Raw genomic sequence first — 22,937 nt, forward strand, 5'->3', positions numbered from 1 at the left:
AAGAATGAAAGTGCATGTGATCTGACACATGTCTGGCACCGCCATGACAACATGCGTGGTGGTTGGATGTTCGGGTGACGCTCGCAAGGGTTTGACAGGGCAGATCCCAGATTGTGCGGATGCCTTCAGCCTTACCCGACCTCTACCATGATGCAGCCACTCTGGTAGTTCTTAAGCTAGTCAGCCACCCCTGTCTTGGGAAAGCTGACAACTTCGTAGAACGACGTCTGCCATCCGCCATCCGATCCCGCTTCCAGATTTCGACTCCTTTGTGACGGACCGTTACAAGCACAGGAGTATATCGCTGGGAATAAGAACAACGATAATAGTAGCCAAAAGGTACTTATCGATTGTAAAAGCTATTGCTTGCTGAAGGACCAGAATAACGAAGGCTGGGAAGCGGTCTTCTTATATATTGGTCTTCAAACCCGTCCCGTAGTCCCGTATTTTCGGGACTACGGGACTCTGGCTTCGCGCTGCCTCCTATTGGTCAATCTTTGTAGGTTACATAAGAGGTTTCTGATTGGATCGTAAATCCTTCCTCCTGCTGTAGAATACGAGTACGTGCAGGGTTGTAAAAGTATAGCCAGCGAGGCAAATAGAGCAGGAGGTAAGGGCGGTAGAAGAGCACCGGAAACAAGAACCTATATATAAAGCCAGATCAAGGCACCAATGTAGAGCGCTTCGTCTTTATATTTTCCAGGACTTTTTGGTGAGGATAATTGTATGATGTTCACTACGGCGAACTTTGGCAGGCGCGAACATAACTCTATCATTGGCTATATCCAATCCACATAGTCGATTCACAATAGTACGCAGTCGATTTATCCCGCCCAGCCACTGCGTCAGCCAGCAACTCCCACATATTCCCCAGTGTCTTTTTGGCCAGACACTGTAGTTATATCACATAGCCTAATATCAATTTTTGAGCGGTGAAGGGCAGTTGATATCCGCTGTGACATTTGACAGCACTGTGTCACATTTGAACACTGTAATGAACCGAACCAGGTGCCTGTCATTTTGGCACTGGCAGCATTCTATAAATCGGACGGTTCTGGCACCCGCACCACTTCTTGGCCGTTCCATCTTCTTCACCCGAACTTGAATTTCAGGTAGAAGATAAGATATCCAAGATTCGACCATGAGTTCTCCGGCGAAAAAGGCTCAGTCGCCGGCACCCCAATCACCCACGCCCGGTCCTTCATCCCGGTCTCCCGCTGCTGCGAGAGAACTCACGCCTGCTCCCGCAACTCCAGCGGCTGCGAGAGAACCCACGCCTGGTCCTGCATCTCCCGCTGCTGAAACAACTGGCCCTCTTCCTGGATCTCACTGGGCGGAACAGGTATGGCCCTCTCACGTTCCCCGTCGCCCGGCCACAAGCCCAGTCATAATCGGAATCGATCACTGACATACTTCTACCTTACTTACGCACTATAGGGACTTCCGGAGGAGGAGGAAAATGATGGGGATTCAACCATTGGAAGTGATATCCAGAGTTCGACTGCTTCGATTAGTTCGAGTATCCTCAAATACCGTACTATGAACGGCCGAACTTACCATAGCGATAGCGTAACGGATGGAGAGTATTGGTAAGTCTGTTTGGGATTACTCGTCAGGGCTCGAAGCGCCCAGTCCGACCTCCGCATTGGGTATATGAGGTGTCGTTTCTAGCCCAGAGTCCAGAAGAGTATGGATGAAGAGAAGCTCTGCGCATGTGGGAGGAAACACCAACGCTAACGAGCATTTTAAACTTTCATGCAGGGGCCCCAACGACGCTAAGCAGAATGAAATGTTGGATATTTTGTAAGTGAAACATGCTTCCCACCATCGGTTTGATCTCTCAAAGACCTATCATGCATACCTTTATCCGAGCCACTCAATCTGTCTCTCTGCCTCTAAGGCCCCATGAGGCTGCTGAAAAGCTGTCAGGTTGCGCTACTATTATTGTCGACCTGTCGTCGAATCTCAGCATCCAGGATCGAAGACTTCCCTTCGACCGTCTGGATTTGGGACGTACAAGCTGCAGTAGCTCTCCTTTTTCACGAGAGCGTCAGCACCCTGTCGTAGCATTCCCATGTCCGCGAGACTTCGAGTTCTTGTAGCTAACCAAATATTGCCCACCTCTAGCCATCATGTGATGACCATTTGTCTGGATGGCAGGCTTTATGATGCCCCTCTTCCCAAAAATCCTGAGAATGCAATTGATCTTGGCACAGGCACAGGTACGCCGACTTTCTACACTATCTTGGTGGTTGTTCCTTAAATACTAACTCGAAATTTAGGGCTGTGGGCAATCGATTTTGCCGATAAATTCCCGAACTGCAACGTCATGGGTACTGATATCTCGCCCATCCAGCCCAGTTGGGTACCCCCCAATGTCCGTTTTGAAATCGACGACTACAATAAGGAATGGACCTATAACTCTAATTTCTTCGACTTCATCCACCTCCGGTGGCTTACCGGCACCGTCAAAGACTGGTCTGCTTTTTATAAGGAGGCTTACCGGTGCTGCAAGCCAGGCGGTTACATCGAGCATATGGATGGTTCCAGCGGTACTGTTTGCTCAGACGATGGTTCCGTGAACCCTAAGGTTCATGCCCTGGGCCAATGGGGCCCCATGTGGGAGGAGGCTTGCAAGAAGATTGGGCAGCAACTGCTCAGCAACGACATGATGGAGAACGGAATGAAGGAGGCCGGTTTCGTGAACATAGTAGTGAAGGATTACAAGGTAAGTTCTCCGCTTCCCACAGCGTCTGTTTATCTCAGAAACTCTAACTACGGGATACTTGCAGATCCCTCTTTCCCCATGGTCCAAAGACAAGAAGTTGAACGAAGTTGGTCTGTACTTCTATGTCGCTATGAACCAGGACCTTGCTGGTAGTCTTCAGTTTATGTTTGGTAAGGTAATGGGATGGACCACGGAGGAGATCAACATCTACATCAAACATTTGCAGAAGGAGTTGAAGGACACTACCCTTCATCCGTACTTCATCTTCCGCATGGTGTATGGCCAGAAGCCATTGGATGCTTAATGTATGGCTGGGCACACCGACCGGGGCTGGTTACCTACCTAATCTCCCACGATGGGCGGTTGGATACCTCTACCTTAGGACAAGCTTCATATCTCTTTTTCTGTGAATAATCTGAAAACAACTTACTAGTCAAAACCTTGGATGACCGTCACACTTGTTTTATAGGGTTGACCCCAGACCGGGCATGTGCCTTCAGCCTTACCCGGCCTCCACCTGCATCCAAATGTGCACTAATACTCTTACACCAATGATTGCAAAGGATTTGCTAGTGTATGTTAGCGCAAAGCTCCCCACCGGCTTGTCTTCCTCGGCTCAGCTCGGGTATGTCTTTTTTTCGACGTCCGGAACATTTAGTCTCCATTCACGACGTCCCTCCAAGTCATTACATTTAGCGGCGAAACCAAAGAGCGTAATATCGAAAACATATCTACCATATTGACAGCTTCATGATACCCTGGCGTCTTCCCAATAGCGGTACCATACTGTGACGAACCGTTACAAGCACAGGAGTATTATCGCTGGGATAGAACAATAGAGTAACAGTGTAGTAGCCAAAAGGTACTGGTAGATTGTGATAGCTATTGCTTGCTGAAGAACCGGTAACAAGAGGCCGGGGAAGGCCTTCTTTTATACCGGTCTTCATGGACCCGATATACTGGACCCGTGGACCCGGGCTTAGAACCCGGGACTTCGGGTCCTCCCTTCGGGTCCGATCTGATTGGTCGGCTAGTCTAGTCTCCATGATTGGATCGTAACACAAGGAGGTTTGGTGCGTACTAAGGTACGTACCAAGCCTTGTTGCTTGAGGCCTCAGGGTATCTATATAGCGATCTTCATACATGTGGATCTTCCTGAGTGCCTTCAACCATTCTACTTCCTTCTTCTGGCGCCGATCCTCGTTCGGTCGCTCTGATCCTTGCTTGGTTGCTGTGATCGCTTCTGTGATGACTGGGGATTGCCTCATCTCGCTTACTAGCGTCGTCGGCAGTTTGATGGTTGGCTCGCTAGCCTGAAGGCGTCGAGAGGGGCTTGAGTGAGCAATGCTGGTAGCTGAGAGTCTGGCCAAAGTGAGGTTGAGCCTCGCGGCTTGCGGCCGCCGGGCATTCATGAGGCTGATATCAGGCATTGAGACTCTGCTAAGCCTCGGCAACCCTAACCCAGAACTATGGGCAAATGTCCATGTGACATCATCAGTGAGTTTACCGATATCAAGCAACTGCTAGAATCAATGCGAGATGCGATCAAGGCGTACCAATTTTTCTTCGTCACTGGCAATATTCTCCATGGCGATATCTCTCCAAACAACATCATCATCAGGGACCTTGAAATAGCAGATGGCTTCAAAAAACATAAAATAGCAGCCCAAGCGGAGCGCGACAAATAACTGGCATGATCCAATTTATAACGATTAAAGTATTATGCAATATAAATCACACATATTGTCATGACCTCAAATTGTTTTTTTATATCCTTCTTTAGATGTGTGGGCGCCAATCGTAGTGTAATGAATCTTCTAGCAACAAGAAAGCGCCTCAGGAGAGCGTTTTTTAACCATGGGAGATTAGACATTTTTGTCAGATTACTATAAATAAGAAACACAACATGTTTGGTACTTTTAAAAGGATTTTGGAGGATTTCCAAAGAAGCTCAAAGTTTTGGAACCGCTTTGTTGGAAGATTAGGGATATTCTTTTTCCTTATTACAAAAATAGAATCATTATCGGAACTCCCAAAGGAGATCCAGAGCAGCTCTACAGACCTATCATAGCAGGTTATGATGAGGCCATCAGCGAGCTATAGAGATTACAACAGATAGGGGGAAAGGCGATAGAACAGGTGGTTAATTTTGACTTAGACCTTACTGTCAAAAAGAACCGAGAAGGTGCCTCCAGAGCAAAGGGCATAACCGGTATACGATTACACTCCATATCGATACAATACGGAGGAAGCGGAGCACATCATCGGTCATGTGGAGGGTAAAATCGACCAGGACATCGATAATGTGCAATAAGAATTGGAAGACAAATTGTTTAGCGAGGCGCAGGAGCTTGTGATGGAGAAGACAGAGGAGTAGCAGTCGCAGTTGTGGGCCGACATGCAGGACGACTTGATGGAGAAGATGCGGCGGGAGATCAAGGAGGAACTGATGGCCGAAATGAGATGGGAGTTGGTGGCAGAGGTCAAGACGGAGCTGTTCAAGGATATGGTGCAGGCGATAACGAGGGCGGCGTGCGGTGATGATGGTGGAAAGTCTTGGACGGGCATGTCACAAAGCACATAGAGCACGGATTGTACTCAAGTGAGGCACGCTATCGACTGGTCCGATACCCTCATCTCACGATCTCACAAATGAACAGGATCTCTTCCCCCTGCTCCACGGTAAGTTGACTGGTGGCCTCCGGCCGCGAAACTCACCTCGGTCAGACTCTTAGCTACTGGCACAACTTACCCGAACCCCTCTCGCGCCATCAAGCTAACCGAGCCAACCCTGGAACTGCCGATAGCGCTGAGCATCATCACGAGGTTCCCCTCATATCACGGGACGAGAGGGCACCATTAGGGGTGTAGTGAGATATGCGTTGTTGTGCGAAGGAGAGAAAAAGAGGAGGACTGGCTATATGGGCGAGAGCCCAGACAGGCCAGTCCATGTGCGCGGACGTGCAGTGCGACAATGTCACAGGCTAACCCGGTGATAACGTGGCACCTGGACCGCACAGGCACCTGCAAAAGGAGAGTCAAAGGATGGAATAGCCTTGATTCTTCAAAATAAAATACGTCATCTTGACAACAGCAGATGATACCAGAATCTACAAAATTCCTATAAATTTACCGGTTCTCCCAAACCCTTCTGGTGGCACGCTAGAAAAAAGAAATAAAGAGAAAGAAATTAAGAACGGCGAGGAATACATTACATGTCTTGCGAGACGCTAATAAACCAAATCAGTCCCGATGTGCAGATGAAGGATATCATCTGTCCCTGGACATAACAACTAGACGGTCGGTAATTTGGTGGCAGCCAAAGTACGTTCTGGCCGTTGCAAGTAATCCAAGACCTATCCTTTCCTAAGGCATAGCCATGGCTCTCTGGAATTTCTAGTACAACTTGGCTTTTGGTAGTTTCTGTAACTATGTTAATACGTCCAATATTGGTAACTAGGTAGCGACTAGTAGGGTCAAACGAGATATCAGTTATCAGAGTACTAGTAGGAATCGTTTGGAGGCAGCTCCCCGATGCCGGATCCCAGATCTTGATCGTTTCGTCATCCGAACCGGACGCAAGCCGCTGGCCATCCGGCGAGAAGGCCACGGAACGAACGTAGCTGCGATGGCCTTCTAGGGTCTGGAGGCAGCTCCCCGATGCCGGATCCCAGATCTTGATCGTTTCGTCCCACGAACCGGACGCAAGCCACTGGCCATCCGGCGAGAAGGCCACGGAACCAACGGAGCTGCGATGGCCTTCTAGGGTCTGGAGGCAGCTCCCCGATGCCGGATCCCAGATCTTGATCGTTTCGTCCTCCGAACCGGACGCAAGCCGCTGGCCATCCGGCGAGAAGGCCACGGAGGAAACGTTGCCGCGATGGCCTTCTAGGGTCTGGAGGCATGCATTCCAATCTAATTCCACAGCCGGCTTAGTTCGAATCCATTCAGGTTCTTCTGCTCTGAAATTCCTCTTTATCCAGCTATTCCTTGGAGCAAATACAAGCGCTGATATGTATGCTTGAAGTGGAGCTTGCTCTATTATTGACTTAGCAGCTAGAGCAAACCGGTAAGCGTCCCACACAAGCTTTGATAACTGCGACTGATCATCACCTCCCTATATCTTCAGTTAACTAGTTCCTAGTGCGGAGTTAGACTTGTACTTACTAGTAGGCTCTCGAGCTTTCTGTGACGAACCGTTACAAGCACAGGAGTATTATCGCTGGGATAGAACAATAGAGTAACGGAGTAGTAGCCAAAAGGTACTGGTAGGTTGTGATAGCTATTGCTTGCTGAAGAACCGGTAACAAGAGGCCGGGGAAGGCCTTCTTTTATACCGGTCTTCATGGACCCGATATACTGGACCCGGGGCTTCGGGTCCTCCCTTCGGGTCCGATCTGATTGGTCGGCTAGTCTAATCTCCATGATTGGATCGTAACACTTTCTAATAGCAACAACGCCCGCAGGCATAGCTTGGAGTAGACTTAGAGCTTCCAGCCAGTAAAGATACTTTGTCTTGAGGAATGTACAGACAACCCCATTATCCTGTAAATGATCATGCCATTTTGTGTTCGTGTCAGAAACTGAGTCACACAAGTGATCAACCCAGTAGACGCACGAGTACCGCACCGTCGCTAGCGGGTCCAGATTCGGTACTTGGACCTTAACTCTCGGAAATCCCGGTGCGCTTAAGCCGTATATGTCGCGTCGCAGTGTTGTAGACATGGCATCAAGTGACGTCGAGAAGATGGTAAAGTTCATATCTTCTTTCCCTTCAGGGAAGATCCACTTGAACGTCTCCTGAGAAGCTTGGTTGCTAGCTTTATCAGAGGCATTGCCAAGTAGAAAGTCCTTGGCTGATTGATGGACAAAATAGATAGTTCGTTCTCGTAGTGTTAGAAATGAACCACAAAGCCCTATAATTGTTTCTAAAGACTCGAAATCGTTGCAAGTGTCATCAAGCTCGTCGGCGAGAGTGGTTAGTTCTTCAAGGCTGATTGGCCGGCGAACAATTGTGACAACAGCAAGAATATGCTTGCAAAGATCAGATTCTTCGAACTGGCTCATATCCTCTCTCATCCGCGCATATAGAGCATCCAGCCCAGATGGAAACATGCGTAGCTTTCTTAGGGTAAACCCTTTCTGGACCTTTTCAAGCGCTTGACAGACTAACGCCACCCAAAGGAAGGTATCTTGCGCGTTGGAGCATAGGTAGTCCTGAACAGTCTTTTGTATCCTTGTATCATACTTCTTTAGCCCTGCTAGGTCATCCACCTTGTGCAGGATAAATGCATTGACAGCCGCTGCGACGGATTCCGCATTTAGCTCCAGGGAGACCTTCACTTTATCTGCGGCTTTCTCCAACCGTTCTTCAATTTGCGGCCAATTACGGCTTGAGACGATCCACTTGACTTGAGATCCAGATGATGATTGCTGAGCAATTAAATCGAGAAGTTGTGGCAGGTCTGGTGTAACGCACTCGTCAAGCGCGTCAATGACTAGGTAGGTCGTTCGGAGGGTGTGGTACCCTGGAAGCCGTAACTTTCGAATTGTTACAAAACGGTATAGTAATTACACCGTACCTGAACGAACAAGCTTCACTAACAAGGTTGTCAATGATTTTCAACTGAAACTCTTCCTAACTAGACATCGACTTCATCTCCGGACATGTCACAATCCGCTTCGGCCCGGGACCGGTCACTTTGGCTAGACCCAACTTCTCGACCCGGCATCACCATCTGCGGCCTTTCTAGACTTCTTCCTCAGCATCACGTTGGATCCGACATGCTGACATGCCGACATGCCGACCCCCTCCAGGGCTCACATCTTGAATTCTTGATCCGAATGGGTCACAATGTGTCTGGAAGCTTTGGCCCTCGACTCCTCAGCTTGAGTCTCTTCTATCCCTACACGGCCCTCCTTCGGCCACGTCTCGCGCTGGCGACCTTGGTCCGCCTTGATTAACTGAGAGTGAGGACAGAGATTGAGAGGACCAAAGTGCAAACTGAAGCCTTGTGCTGTCTCTCATCACGGTCATGATGCCTCCCTTCATGTTTGTTTTGAGACCCCTTCTTTTGCTAAGCCTCGGCCTTATTGTCCACACTACATCGGCCGCTGTTCAGCTGCTGAACTTTACAGCTACAGACCTTCCAGGGCTAACCTCAACATGTCGTTCAGTCATCAACCAAGCCATCAACTGCGACCCCGTCTTCCAAGATGTTGCTCGCATTGGTCTTGATGTCATCAAGTTCTGGAACGATGACACCCTTGACAAGCTTTGCACTTCCACCTGCGACGCCGCTCTGTCTACCTGGATGCGCAGAGTCCAAGGTGCTTGTGCCAATCAGTACTTCGCCGTCGGAGAGGGATTCGGCCAGTCGCCCGCTGCGTACGTCGAGCAATACTATGAGATCTACCGAGCTACTTGTGTCAAAGATGCGTAAGGTTCCCGGGTTTTCACGTGGTCAAAACTTCAATCTTGTGCCAACGACTGACAAGAAGTGTGTCTGGCAGGTCTGGAAAGCTATGCAACGCCGTCTTCAGGGACGCGGCTAACATCGACCCGCTCAACCAAGTCGTGACCGCGACTCCGAAAACCTCCTTCGAATGCAACTCCTGCTTTCTCACCATGCTCGCCACCAGGTTACAGATGCCTCTGGCTTCTAACCCTGCCTGGGAGAGTGCCTTTACATATCTCACCTCGAGCTGTGGTATACCCTCCATGACACCCACTCCTCCTGTACCCTCTACATGGATTGTTCCGTAAGCCGTATCTTGGACATGCTACTCACCATTTCTTCTAACTGACTGTGGATATGTACTTTAGAATAACGACGACTGGTACAGCTACCTCTACTGCTAGTGCTGAACCCACAGAAACATGCAGTGGCACGAAATACATCCTCAAGGCGGGAGACACCTGCCTCTCCGTGTCAACCTCCCATGGCATGAGTACGGTCAACCTGGCCGTTGCCAACCACTTGTCGGCTTTTTGCTATGATTTCCCTACAGAGGGGACATTGTGCATACCCACGGACCGACAATGCACGCCATATATTCTAAAGGAGGATGATACTTGCGTGAGCATTGCCGATTCCATTGATATATCCTGGAACAGACTGGTATCTTGGAATCCTGAACTGGGAATCAACTGTGACAACCTCCAAGACTATGTTGGCCATGTCATCTGCAAGTCCAACCCCGGAGGTGGATGGGTTGATCTCAATCCTGAACCGACTGAGAGTGCAAGCGCTACCATGTAAGTTCTCTTTCCCCGGGCCTCCCACGCAGGTGTTTTTTTTTCTTGGTTCACCGCATCATCTAACCAAACACGCTGCAACAGCACAGAAACAGACACCAGAAACTGGACCCCGTTTGGCACCGCGGATTTACCTGCCGAGACCGCCACAGCCACCATGACCAGCAACTCGACCACGGCTCGGCCTAGCATGATGCCCATTGCCAACGGCACCTTGATGGATTGCGCCCACTATCTCAACCCGCCACTCCTGCTCGATTCCATTACCCGAAACACGTCAACCAGATGTTCGGATATTGCGCGTGCATATGGCGTGAGTGTCAGCGATCTTATCGAGTGGAATCCAACACTAGAAGGCACCAACGAAGCCTCGTGTGAAGTCAGCACAGACTATCGCTACTGCGTGCAACACTATCTGCAGGAAGAACAGGCTACCAAGTATTGTATTCGCAAGGAACTCGCGACGCCGGGGTACACGTGCAGTCAGTTTTCCGGAACTCGGGGAATTGACATGGCCGAGTTTGTGGCGTGGAATCCTAGTGTGGGACCCGACTGCGGAAACTACACAGCAGGTAAGTGTATCTTTGGTCCGTTCTTGTGGGTGGTCAGTGTGTGTGCTAATCTTGTTGTTTTTCGTCACGATACAGGAACTGAATACTGCGTGGCCGTCTGGAGATACCGCCAGCCAGGTATCATTTCCAACTGCAACAAATTCGTCATGCCCAACACGACCAGTTGGATCAAAAAACCGTGCGAAATCATCGAGACAAACTTTGGTCTCAGCCATGCCCGCTTTGTGGCTTGGAATCCCAAAGTTTACCAAGACTGTGCGTATTTTTTTATTATTTTTTTGTTCCCCTTCTCCTTCTCGTCTGACCTGCATGCATGCCGCGTCTTTCAATTTCTAACATTTGCCATCTTCTTCCCTTTCAACTACAGGCACCGGTCTCTACCAAGATTACGAATACTGCGTTTCTATCCCCAACTACCGACCAACTTACAGCACGGTTGCAACCGCGCGTGTTACTCAGGCTGCTGTTGCTGGCTTTAGAGTTGCTAATGCTGCCAATGCTGACGATGCGGACTTGTCGTCGTCTGTCATCTCTGCGAGCTTTGTCTTGTCGGAAAGTGGTAGATCTACTACTGCAAGTTCATCGGCAAATGTTGCGGTGACCAGCACTTCGCAGCAGCAACAGGGTCAAACTAATAGCGCTACGCGGGTTACGGAGAGCAGCAGTGTGGAGCAGAAAGCTACAAGTAGTGTAACTGCGGTGGCTACCTCTAGTGAGGTACTCCCTGATGTGCGGATTCGAGATTAGAAGGAGGAAACGTACGGTTGTCCAGTCGGATATTCTGACTGTGTGCTTTGGATAGTCCGATTGTGTCGCTTCCTGTTCTCACGGGCTTCCCTAAGGTTAGGGTTAGTTAGCGGATTGGAATCGAACACAGTCGGATTATCCGGGTCGACGGTTGTAGTGTGGTGGTTATATAAGCTAGTGCTAGGTCCCAGTTAGAATGTATTGAGGTACCTTTGTATAGACGTCTAGGCGCCGGGATACTTTGGAGCTTTTGATTTACCGCTGCACATAGGTACATGTATATACATCAATGCTTGAAAGTTTGTTAGCGCCAGACTTGCACCGTCTTCGACAAGGGAGAGGATAAGGGGGATGACAAGGGATTTAAGACTGCTCATTGGTCCAAACCATAGCAAAGGCAGGCCAAGACCAACAACTGATGGTGTCCCACACACAAGCACCAAAACTTGACTCCATTCACAGCGGGAAATAACGAACCAGAAGCTGTTATACCAGGACTCCGGCACGTTCAGCCTATGAATGTTAAGAGAGCCCTCCATAAATACCACGCTAACGAACTTTCCAGCATTGATGTGTACGTACTATATGCCAAGCCAGACTACCTCATGTATAAGCGGGTACACTAGACTAATTCAGGGAACTGTTCCATTGTCACACTGCCCATCTTCGTTGTCCCGAGAACTCCGACAGCTCTGACCAGGGCCAGCTCTCAGTTGATGAGGACACAATAATGGCTCAGTTGAGCGAGCACACGTCCTCCCCCGACGCAGTCCGCCGCTCTAGCCGCCACAAAACGCCCTCCAAGAGGGCCACTGGCTTATGAGGTGGAAGTTGGCCACGGCCACGATATTGAGAGGTGTACGGTGGACTTGGACGAGCTAGTTCACTGAGTAAGGAGACGCGGGGAGGCTTTGTGGGAGGAGGAGGAGAGGGAGAGAGAGAACGGGGAGGAGTGATTTTGCCCTTTCTTATGTCTTTTCCTTTGTTATACAGGTCTCGCCATGGACTGGCGGCTCGCTCATCGGGCGATTAGACTGGAAGTGTTGGGCCGCGTTTACGCAATGGGCAACACATGACTTACACTGGCAATAGGCCTCGGTTTGCCCTCGGGTTAATGGTTCTGGTGGACAATTAAGGGACTGCTCCTACTTTTTGTACGCTAGACTCACCGATGTGGCACGTCTCATGCCCTACGGGAGGCGGAAGTAGACGTTAAAAATAACAACAACAACAACAACTGCCCATCTTCGTTGTTGCAAGGTTGCAGCAAAGCCACGCAAGCAAGCAAGCAAGAGCTGCCAGACATTCATCACACAACTAAGACAAGTTGGAAATCGTGGGCACTGCTGCAAACTCGGCATTTCCACATGCCGAGGCAAATTGTGTGGCAGTGCGGAGTTCTCCCATGGTGTGGAATATAAGACATGTACTGGCGAATGCTCGGACCTGCGTCCACGAGACCACGACTCTACTACATAATCCCCATCAACCACTTTATGCGAACCAAACGAACAGTCTGGGGAGTTTTAACTCTCTCGGTTGTCACGTCTGCCTTCTTTTACTTCCGTTTTACTACAACTACCATCGATTTCAGAAAACACAACAACATCTTTTCGTGGGGACAGGCACAACAAGCACAAGCACAACTTGAAGCCGGCAAAATGGGTTGTCATTCTCCTTCCGACATAGTGCCGCAAACCCGCGATGCACTGAGCCGCGAACCACACTTTTGCTTTTACGTCGGCACTCCAGACCTGCTCGAGCGCCGCAGCAATGAAAAGGCATCATACATTCTGACCTTTAAAGAACAGCAGCAGCAACAGCAGCAGCAGCAGAATTCCTCCTCCTCCTCCTCGTCCAAAGTCCTCGTCCTCCTCGACGGCTTCGACAAAACCCGCACCTTCTCCCCCGACGTCAATGATACCCTCGGCGTCGAATTCCACTGGCGCGACCCCACCTCCGATCTGCCCTTCGTCTCGCCGCCGCGCATCTACTTCGTCTTGGACCTTTGCGAGTCCAGCCGCCAACGCTTTCTTCCTTCGCTCATGTCCCTGCTCGGGCTGGCGCTGGGTCCGCAAACGGTACCCTCGCAACTAGATTATGTTGTGCATGAGGACTTCCTTGCCGCGCTGAACGCCATTGACGCGGACCCTACGGGCAAGGGTGATCTGGCGGCTAGTTTCGCCTCGTTGGCGTCGGAGCTTCCACCAAACTTGTCTCCGCTGCACCCCGGCGCGGACTCGGCCGTTCTAAGGGAGTTCTTGCTCGTTTTGGCGGATAGAACGGTCTGGTCCATGTATGGCAGGCTTAACAGCTCGGCGACGAAGCAGTTCTTCGAGCTGGTGAAGATGCTCGCTTCCTCGGGGGGACCGCCACCACCACCAGAGACCAACAACAACAACAACAACAACAACAACAACAACAACAACAACAACAACAACAACAACATCCCCAGACGATGGAGCGGCACTGGGTCCTTGCCTTGTCTTTTGCGACCGGAGCAAGGATCCCCGTGGAGAGCTTGCACGGAGTAAGGTAGGTACTGCGGTAGCCGCCGGAGGCTACAATAAGGTAAACACTTCATGCCTCCCGTTGTGGTAAAGCAGAAGCATTTGTTCAAGGATGCGTTCCACGGCAGGCAGAGTATTTTAATGACAGGTTCAAAGGGCAAAGACGTGAGATTCAAATTATAAGTGTTGATGATTGTGATTGGTAATCTAGACTGGGTAGTGTAGGTACCTTAATAATGAGGGTGGTCAGCTTAACCTTTGCAGGCCGTGACCATAAAGAAGCAAAGGCCTAAAAAGGGTTTGAAGGAGGCTCGAAAGGTCTACAAAAAGGTGCAAAAGTTCTGGTGCGGTTGCCAGTGGCCCCAGTGGGGCAGGCGCAGGTGTAGATTGGCGGTCAGCCCTGTAAACACCAGAGCCTCCTGTCCACAACAGAGACAAGCTTGAATGCCCAATATAGGCCATATAGCACTTGTCTTTTTTTTTTTTTTTCCTTTCCTTTCCCGCCATACGAGAACTTTGCCAATATGGTGGACGGGGTTTCCACGCCACGATTAACCAAACCAATCCTGTCCGAGAGCAGCTTCCCATTGCAGATTTCCAAGACAGGTGTCCCGCTTTTTCAAGTGTGACCGTATCGGAAGGTTATAGATATCGGCGCTCAGGTTCTTAAGGTAATCCGGATCGCTTGCGTCGAGCTGGCGTTTAATCCTGGGCTCCAGCGGATAAGTTACTATCTCGCCCGCTGAGGATTCGGCCTTAAACTGGCCGTCTAAGAACTCGAGTCTTTTTTTTTTTTGAGGAGCGAGGTTGAGCCTTGCGGCCTGCGGCCACCGGGCATTCATGAGGCTGATGTCAGGCATTGAGACTCTGCTAAGCCTCGGCAACCCTAACCCAGAACTATGGGCAAATGTCCGTGTGACAGGTGGACCGCCCCGCTGAGACTGCCCCACATCCTGGTGCCTGACTAACCATGGCATTAATCGTTTGGTTGCCTTTCGGCCTGCTTCCTGATTTGCTTATGTATATCACACCATGGCGCGCGCTGGTAGTCTGAGTCGGAGGTTGTGGATTGACCGAATCACCTCGCCGTCCTACGAACCAAAGTTGGTGTAGAAAAGGGCTGTGATTCTGTGGTGATAACGGAAGAGGAAAACCTGAAACCAGGGCAGGCGAAATACCCATGAAGGGAGTGCCGGTGAATAGGAAGCGCGTTGAATGAGAAGCGCGTTGAATGGGCGCCCAGGGCACCGGTTGATGTGAGTATGTAGTCTGCCATCGCCGTAACAGATTATAGGCACGGTACAAGGCGGCGTTTATCGAATTCCACTTTCCCGACGCCAGGCTGTGCCTTACATTACGTCCGAGAGAATGGGTCCATATTGGCCCAGCCGCATTTGACCTTCTAGGCTCGAGAGGTATCATTACTGCATTCTTATATGGCTACTTCTTCGGCCATGGGTTGAGCAGGGGGAATTTGGAGCTCAGATTGACCTCAAACTGGTCTTCGTTCGTAATCACTGACAAAGACCAGGGTTTATTACGCCACGAAAGCCTCTTCTCTGTCTCTCTCTGTCTATTCTTATGCCTCTATCCGTCTCCTTCGAGCTCCCAAAGACTGGAAGAGATAAAAGGGTAATCCCCTACGGCGCCTGTCCGCTCAAAGCCTCCCGAACATTACCCTTGCATCCCCTGCCTTCAACCCCCTATCTTCTTCCTCCCTTTCCCTCCCTCTTCTTCCCTCTTCCTCCCTCTTCCTCCCTTTTCCTCGCTATTCTTCTAACTTGCTCTTCCTCTACCTTCCCTCACTTATTATCATGGAACCTGGTCTATTTACTAAGAAATATGACCGCGACGCCCCTCCCGGCAGCCAGGAAAGCACCGCCACGTCTTCCGACGAGCTGCCCAGCCATGGCTCCGCACCCTCCAGCCCCGAGAACTCCGACAGCTCTGACCAGAGCCAGTCCCCAGTTGATGGGGACACAATAATGGTCCAGTTGAGCGAGTACGCGTCCTCGGACGACGCACTCCGTCGTTCTAGCCGCCACAAAATGCCCTCCAAGAGGGCCGCTGGCCAATGAGTGGACACTCAACCCCCTCTCGTGATAGCCTGAACAATTCCAGACTGCGTGTCCTTCAGGCTAATGTAGCACGAGCACGCGACACGCACGAAATTGCCCTCCAAGCTGCTAGTGAGGCTGGAGCGGACGTGATTATGATTCAAGAGCCACGGGCGTGGTTCAACGAGGGCCGCTTTGGCATTCCCGGGCACCCCCTCTACGCTCTTTATACTCCTGTCCGCACATGGACAAACGAGACTGCTACACACCCACGCATCGCCACATATGTTCGCAAGGCATTGGCAGCGGGAGGATTCACACTCGGCCATACCAGAGATCTACTATGGGTAAAGATGCAGGGTGTCACTTTCGTTAATATTTACCGCCGGTCAGGCGACGCTTCGGCCCTCGAGCTACTGCAAAATTGGCAACCGACGACAAGGACACTCCTCGCTGGCGACTTCAATGCCAAACACCACTCCTGGCAACCTGGCGCGGAGACATCGGAAGGTGCCACGCGAATTGTGGATTACGTTACAGAGCATAGGCTGGATCTGCTGACAGCCCCTGGCGTTTCTACCCACAACCGTGGCAATACTATCGGCCTTACCTTTTCGAACATACCGCTCTGTTCATCAAGGACTGCTCCTGAAGCGGACTGTGGCTCTGACCATCAAGTTTGCATCACGGACATTCCCATCCAACCGGTAGAGCCTCCACGCCGTCGGCTGATCCTTCGTGAAGACCCAGAGGCTATTAGGCTGTATGCCGAAAACGTCTCATTTCTCATGGGTTTGGTCCCGCTCCTCCGTACAGGCGAGGACTCCCCGGAAAGACTCGACGAGCTCGCCGAGGCCCTCTGCAACGTCCTTACAGAGGCCCTCCAAATCTCTTGCAAGCCCTCGAGACCTGAGAAGAACGCAAAGTGGTGGAATAAGATGTGTGCGCAGGCCTCTAGAATGTTCCGCAACTATCGGCACAACAACCCGAATCCCACCCCCCCAACGGGTAGAAGCTCTTCGGCAAGAGTTCAAGATAGTAGTCAGAGAAGCGAAACGGCTGTTTTTCGACGACCTTGTCACAAAAGCGCAAAACGACAAGGACATCTTTCGAATCGTGGCGTGGCACAAGCCTCACGACCGAATGGAGGCTCCTCCACTAGTCATCAACGGGCAAACCGTGACTGAACCGGAAGCCAAGGCGGAGGCCCTCCGCACGGCCCTTCTAGAAAGGAACAGCAAAGAGGAAGATCTTGAGACTGGTTGGGTACCTACGGTACCACGCCGTCGCCTCCCCTGGTCGTCCGTCGTCCACGTGGACGAAGTCTACAAAACCCTTTGCGGTTCTGGCAACACGTCCCCCGGCGCCGACGGCATTACGGTCCGCATGTTGAAGGCATCCTGGGAATCTATTAAAGACTCTGTCCTGCGGCTCTATCAGGGCTGCGTCGCTACCGGCTACCACCCCCAAGTCTTTCGACGGGCGGAAGTGGCTATGATACCAAAAGCTGGCAAGGACCAAACTACGGCCAAGGGATGGCGGCCCATCTCACTCCTGTCCTGCCTTGGAAAAGGCATTGAACGCCTTATTGGCAGGAGGATCGCTTGGACGGCTATTTCTAACGGGGTCTTAAATTCCCAGCAGGCTGGTGCCCTCCCAAAGCGTTCGGCCATTGACATTGTGGTAGCTCTGTTTCACGATATCGAAGCTGCATGTTACGATCCAATCATGGAGACTAGACTAGCCGACCAATCAGATCGGACCCGAAGGGAGGACCCGAAGTCCCGGGTCCTAAGCCCGGGTCCACGGGTCCAGTATATCGGGTCCATGAAGACCGGTATAAAAGAAGGCCTTCCCCGGCCTCTTGTTACCGGTTCTTCAGCAAGCAATAGCTATCACAATCTACCAGTACCTTTTGGCTACTACACTGTTACTCTATTGTTCTATCCCAGCGATAATACTCCTGTGCTTGTAACGGTTCGTCACAGTAATGTAATCATTTCAAGCGAGCAGGAAAGGCAAGGATGGAAAATTGCAATGAAAAGTCTTTGGTCTAGTCTTTTCGCTTAGTTTTCTCTCCGTGCCGAGTGCCATAACAATTTGTTCCAGCCTCGGACCGGACATCAAGGGAGAATCACGTGTCGTTGGGCGACTTCTACGGGTTAGGACGGGATTCCTCCAACCTGCGAACTTGTGAATGAGAATTACCTAGTGTATAAGCTTGATTTGAATTGTCAAGGCGAAATAGTTACATGATGAGTTTGGAAAAGAAACATGTGCCTATAATGTTTGGATGACAAGATATATGTGGACTTCAGAACATGATTATTGCCTTCAGCTTGCTGTCATTTCAGTGTTTCGTAGCCTGACAGCGACTGATTTCAAAGAACACTGAACGGAGAGGTGGAGATATATGTATAAGCCTCATATCATTTTGTTAGGTACCCAATGTCCTGTTTTCCCGTCCTTCATCCAGTTACCCATGTCTGCCTGGATACATGCTTGCCCGATTGGATGCTTTAGCGTCAATTGCAGGTCATTTCGATCTGGAACCAAGTGAATGTCGTGATGAAGTCACCGACTCCCAAGCTTGTCATGATAATCGTAGAGCCAAACGTGTCTCGGCGTTCTGGACCGCGCTGGCAGTGGTGGAGACTCATCAACGTAACTCCTTCCAAATTGGAGGGAGCCTCAGGTTTGTTGAGTGAAGAGTCCAGGGGAGTTGAGTAGCTTATTTCCATCGCCGGGCGCTGACGCCGCCGCTGCTTTGGGTGGCGGTGCTAAAGTTGCTGGTGCTGGTGCTTGTGCTCGTACCGACGTTACTGAGGGTGCTGGTGCTGGTGGAAGAAGTAATTTGCGGTAGTGGTTGTGGTTCCAACACGACGCCATCCTCGTACTCGGTCCTGAAAATATTGATGAACCCGTTCCCGCCACATATGGCGGTTGAGTCTCCGCTACAGGGCACGTTGCAATCTCTTGTCTCATTTCGCGAGAATGTCCCGAGAACATGGGTGCCGCACCAGCACTGGTTGCCTTCCTTGACGCCGGCGAAGGGATAAGAGCGGCGAGAGCAAGAGTTCTTGCACTTGGAGATAGATAGGTGCGCATCACCCCCGGCGGCCGGGGTCAAGTTCTGCTGGAGGATATATGGCTCATCGGTGTGTTCAACGAAACAGCCCGCTTCTTCCCACGCAGTCGGGGAAGGCGCCAAACTGGAAGTGGTGGTGGTAGTGGTCGCGGGCGCGGATGCAGTTGTGGACATGCTGGCTGTGGCCTCGTACCGACTCTTCATGCTGCTCCATCTCGACCAGGTTTGGACGCAGTAGGACATCCACGTGTACCAGTTGGAGCAGTCGACGCCGACCGATGGGTTCCATTCGTTGAACAGCTCGGGAGGAACTTTAAAACCCAACATCCCGGATGTACTCGCACGATTTGCCGTAGACGTTGTCGTACCAGTCGCTGCAGTCCGCCGGCTGCCGTATATCTGTGGTCTGGCCCGGCGGATCGCAAACGACTTGGCGGGCGAGAGTTGCAATGACGAGAGTAATGGATGCCTTCATAATGTGATAGTGATGCTAAAGGATGAGGTTCAAAAACCATGAAAAGAAAATTGGACAAGAGGTGAGAGACGGTGGTCGGGAGGAATGGAGGAGGCAGGTAACAGGCGGGAGAAGGGAGGAAAGAAACGAATGTGTATATGTCAATAGGAGCTACTGGTAGTAGGTGGATGTAGGCAATGAGAGTTTGGCGAATGGACTCAACAAGTGGTGCCCTGGTTACCACCTTTACGAATTGGGTAGGTACTTGACCTACATAGTACTGTACCTCTAGATCTGAATCTTGACATGACAGGCTCGGACTTGGGATTACTACCCTCACAACCGAGTGACCTGAAAAGTTGATGTACAAGGATAAAAGTAATGGGCCGGCCCGCATTCAAGCTAGTGCAAATCACTGTGCGTGACACCTTGACAGATGCAACCTCAAGAGCTAACGAACGCTAGGCCCGGGCGTTGCAATGGAGGCTCCACTTCATCGGACACATAAAAAGTCCCTAGACCCTCTGTGGAACCGGGCCGAAGCGAAGACTCCCCCGGGCCCGTCCCGTCTGGGGAGCTGTCAGGGTCCTCTTAAGACGTAAGTAAGGTACCTCTAGTACCGTAGTACCTCTAGGCTCTAGGTACAACATCGGATGGAAGACATGGCTGACCGATATCGTGTCCTGTTCCAACCTCGGGCCAACAGCATTTTCGGATTCACCCATAGAGGTACCGTATAGAGGTACCGTATAGTTTCGGGCCATTGGGTTTCAGGGTTGGAGGGTTAACTGTGAGAATGGACGCATGAAGTACCTTAAGTAAAGGGTTAACGGTTGTGACAAGGGCAGTATTCTGGGCTTGGAACAGTAGTTCAATTCAGCTGATAAACTACTTTGGTCTCGAAGGCCTTGTTGGTCCTTTCAACCTCTAGAGGAAGGTTGGGCTTCAAGGCCTTCTTATGCCAAAGGGAAACGGTACCTATCTAGTATGTACGGGTCCTTGTCACCTAAGGCTCCAAGGCATCTAGCAATCTGCATACATGTAGGTCTTTCTCGTATGACACCAGGAGTGTGGTGTATGCCCGTTTAACAGTGTGGCATATGCTCGTTTGACAGTGTGGCATATGTCCGTGTGACAACGGTAGAGAAACATCCCAACCCTAAAACCCAATGGCCCGAAACTATACGGTACTGACCCTCCACAGGTACATACCTCAACTGAAGTGCCGAATTACAGTACTCTACTCGGTACACCGTAGAGGTATGTACCTTACCTTGGCAACCACGTACGTACCTGCATTAGATCCCTGCATCCGTTTTAAGCATCTGCAGGGACTGCCGCACTGCCCGAGAGGCTAGAACAATACATGAACATAACGTCGGGCCACCACGAGAGCACTCGGCTGGAAGAGGAGCCGTCAAACCCTCAAGGAGCTCATGTAGGCAGGTATCCTCAAGGTAGTCGTCCCCCTCTAGCCGTTGACATGGAGACGAAACTGGCGACATACTTATCCTCGGGCGCTTTCCACGTAGAGGTACCTATTCTTCCTCTCTTTCCTAATAGCTCCTAGCACGCTGATCCGCTTCCAAGGGGACACACGTCGCATTATGTGGGAAATGAAGCCGTGCTACGTAGCGTTGTCATTCCGTCTGCCTCGGCTCCCTTCTACACTCGCCGAGAAGCCCGAGATTTGAGCTTCTACCGGTGACTGGAGTCTTCGCTAGTGATTTTGACAGCGGTAATATGAGCTGTACATCTGGTCACATTTGTAGAGAGTGGACCGTGGGTCAAGAGGCTCCAATCAAGTTTACACTCGGCCTAAGATATTGCTTCTCTAAACCTGTGCTTGGTGAGTCAGGCGGAGAGGACCTCGGCCGCATCGCCAATAATCCTGATCTAGAGCTCTTCCGCGCAAGGGAAAGACGAGCCCTCTTCCAGGTTAGAACGCACACGGACATGAGAACAAGGGAAATGGAGAGGCTGTATACTGCTAACACTACTCGTCAGCTTCTACCCACCAGCAATTAATCCTCCTCACTGCCTACTTGAACAAGAAAGAGGCAAAATACTTGGAGGAAAACACACATCCCTGGTTGTCGACATTAGTAACGGCGTTTTACTTCCAAAAGGACGTCCAGACATAATTATCTATGAGCGAGCTAACAAAACACAGTAATGGAAATACAGCTAGACTGCTTGACAGCTACATTCGTTGACCCGCGATGTTCCAAAGCCCGACTCCTCATTTAGCCCTGCAGCTCGCGCTCTCCTTTGCGCTCTCGGTATATGCCTCGATAACATTGCGATGGCGGGTTGCAGGGGTGTTTTTCTTCCCATTCCTGAGAGCGTAATACCTATCGAAAAAATCTTTCAGATCTTTCCGCACAACGTCAGCGTTTGAATTGCCTTTCTCATCCACCCTCGTATTCTTCGCAATCGTAGCCTCCTGATCTATTGTGTCCCAGCTCCAGCTCTCATTTGCCGGATGTTTGCCAATGTGCTTGATCTCAAGCTGGTAGGTTTTTAGCTTTTCATCTTCGTTCGCTGCTTTAATGAGATGCGGCCCATGATCTCCAACACGCGCCGTCTTGATGTCCTCTCTGATTTGGTCAAATTCTTGCCAGAAACGCGGATCCCCGACGCTCCCATGCTTCTTGTAGGTGTCGTCTACCGTTTTGCTGACCATCTTGACGAACTCTGGATAGCCTACTGCGGAGCTCTTCATCATCTGGTGAGGAGGCACTTCGGGGGAACCTCTCCCCTTGCTGAGTTTGAAGATGTTTATGGCGGTTTTTTGTACGTCCAGTTTGTCGCCTTGGAACACACCCCATTTTGTTTGGGGTTTGGGTGCTGCAGGGTTGTTGGGGTCTTGAGGGGCGGCTGAAGCATCTTGCTGCAGGAAGTCCATGAATTCGTCGAAGTTGCATCGACTGCTGGATTTACCAACACATGGAATCCATGCCTCCTTGCATGCTGGAGTTTTGAGATTGGGTTTGAAATTGTTGCATCTCATGCCAATTGTTTGGTCTGCTTCGGCATTGAGTCCGTCAATCTCGTAGGCCTTGAATAGCCAAATACGTTCGAGGCCAGACTGGTAGCCTCCGGCCCAGACAGTGACCAAAAGGTGGGAAAAAGCGAGGGGAAGAAAAGCCCGCATGATAAAGGTGAACGCAAACTTTAGCTGACACCTGTAGACAGCTACGGTGTCGATAAGAGCCGAAGAAGAAAGAAGCGGAAGTATGTAGTGGGCGTTGAATTCGCAAAGAAACACGAGATGATGAAGAAAATGGGAATGAAGCATGCCCGTTTCATGGCACAGCAGTAGTCTTTTAATAGACCTTGCAATCATGAGAATGAATAAGGTATAGAGAGGGGTGTCATCAGCAGGGCTGATCTGAGAGCACCGGCTAGAGATGCGAAGTCGCCATCGGGATACATACGACGTTGTTCTCTAATTCTCAGTCTTGTGTTCATGGTCTTCACCTCGACTGAGGACTCTGCCTAACTGTTAGCTTCTTTCCAT

At 50.7% G+C, this 22,937-nt stretch overlaps 8 protein-coding genes across 8 annotated transcripts; 5 read left to right on the top strand and 3 right to left on the bottom strand.

Moving 5' to 3' along the window:
* The first annotated feature begins 1,016 nt into the window (after positions 1 to 1,016).
* Positions 1,017 to 3,180, top strand: SMAC4_12951 (uncharacterized protein). The gene is made up of 6 exons (XM_066091183.1): positions 1,017 to 1,342; positions 1,438 to 1,589; positions 1,762 to 1,803; positions 2,128 to 2,222; positions 2,283 to 2,728; positions 2,793 to 3,180. The coding sequence occupies exons 1-6, from the start codon at positions 1,142 to 1,144 to the stop codon at positions 3,030 to 3,032; spliced, it is 1,176 nt and encodes a 391-aa protein (XP_065946127.1). The 5' UTR covers positions 1,017 to 1,141; the 3' UTR covers positions 3,033 to 3,180.
* Positions 3,181 to 5,939: 2,759 nt separating this feature from the next.
* Positions 5,940 to 7,075, bottom strand: SMAC4_13252 (uncharacterized protein; the record flags this gene model as incomplete). Its single annotated transcript, XM_066091331.1, has 2 exons — positions 5,940 to 6,845; positions 6,896 to 7,075. The coding sequence occupies 2 exons, from the start codon at positions 7,073 to 7,075 to the stop codon at positions 5,940 to 5,942; spliced, it is 1,086 nt and encodes a 361-aa protein (XP_065946128.1).
* A 1,631-nt stretch (positions 7,076 to 8,706) lies between these two features.
* Positions 8,707 to 10,223, top strand: SMAC4_09851 (uncharacterized protein). The gene is made up of 4 exons (XM_003343090.3): positions 8,707 to 9,167; positions 9,242 to 9,490; positions 9,555 to 9,986; positions 10,082 to 10,223. The coding sequence occupies exons 1-4, from the start codon at positions 8,764 to 8,766 to the stop codon at positions 10,173 to 10,175; spliced, it is 1,179 nt and encodes a 392-aa protein (XP_003343138.2). The 5' UTR covers positions 8,707 to 8,763; the 3' UTR covers positions 10,176 to 10,223.
* A 2,456-nt stretch (positions 10,224 to 12,679) lies between these two features.
* On the top strand, positions 12,680 to 13,839 carry SMAC4_09743 (uncharacterized protein; the record flags this gene model as incomplete). The annotated part of the gene is made up of 1 exon (XM_003343476.2): positions 12,680 to 13,839. Exon 1 carries the CDS (start codon positions 12,730 to 12,732, stop codon positions 13,837 to 13,839), a length of 1,110 nt encoding a protein of 369 aa, XP_003343524.2. The 5' UTR covers positions 12,680 to 12,729.
* Positions 13,840 to 15,657: 1,818 nt separating this feature from the next.
* Positions 15,658 to 15,801, top strand: SMAC4_13253 (uncharacterized protein; the record flags this gene model as incomplete). The annotated part of the gene is made up of 1 exon (XM_066091332.1): positions 15,658 to 15,801. One exon carries the CDS (start codon positions 15,658 to 15,660, stop codon positions 15,799 to 15,801), a length of 144 nt encoding a protein of 47 aa, XP_065946129.1.
* Positions 15,802 to 16,831: 1,030 nt separating this feature from the next.
* On the top strand, positions 16,832 to 17,059 carry SMAC4_13254 (uncharacterized protein; the record flags this gene model as incomplete). The annotated part of the gene is made up of 1 exon (XM_066091333.1): positions 16,832 to 17,059. One exon carries the CDS (start codon positions 16,832 to 16,834, stop codon positions 17,057 to 17,059), a length of 228 nt encoding a protein of 75 aa, XP_065946130.1.
* A 1,544-nt stretch (positions 17,060 to 18,603) lies between these two features.
* SMAC4_09417 (uncharacterized protein) lies at positions 18,604 to 19,287 on the bottom strand (the record flags this gene model as incomplete). Its single annotated transcript, XM_003345477.1, has 1 exon — positions 18,604 to 19,287. One exon carries the CDS (start codon positions 19,285 to 19,287, stop codon positions 18,604 to 18,606), a length of 684 nt encoding a protein of 227 aa, XP_003345525.1.
* Positions 19,288 to 21,656: 2,369 nt separating this feature from the next.
* On the bottom strand, positions 21,657 to 22,571 carry SMAC4_09416 (uncharacterized protein; the record flags this gene model as incomplete). The annotated part of the gene is made up of 1 exon (XM_003345476.1): positions 21,657 to 22,571. One exon carries the CDS (start codon positions 22,569 to 22,571, stop codon positions 21,657 to 21,659), a length of 915 nt encoding a protein of 304 aa, XP_003345524.1.
* Between the last annotated feature and the right edge of the window lie 366 nt (positions 22,572 to 22,937).

Source organism: Sordaria macrospora, chromosome 2 (assembly GCF_033870435.1).
Source record: "Sordaria macrospora chromosome 2, complete sequence".
In the NCBI taxonomy this organism is placed as follows: Eukaryota; Fungi; Ascomycota; class Sordariomycetes; order Sordariales; family Sordariaceae; genus Sordaria; species Sordaria macrospora.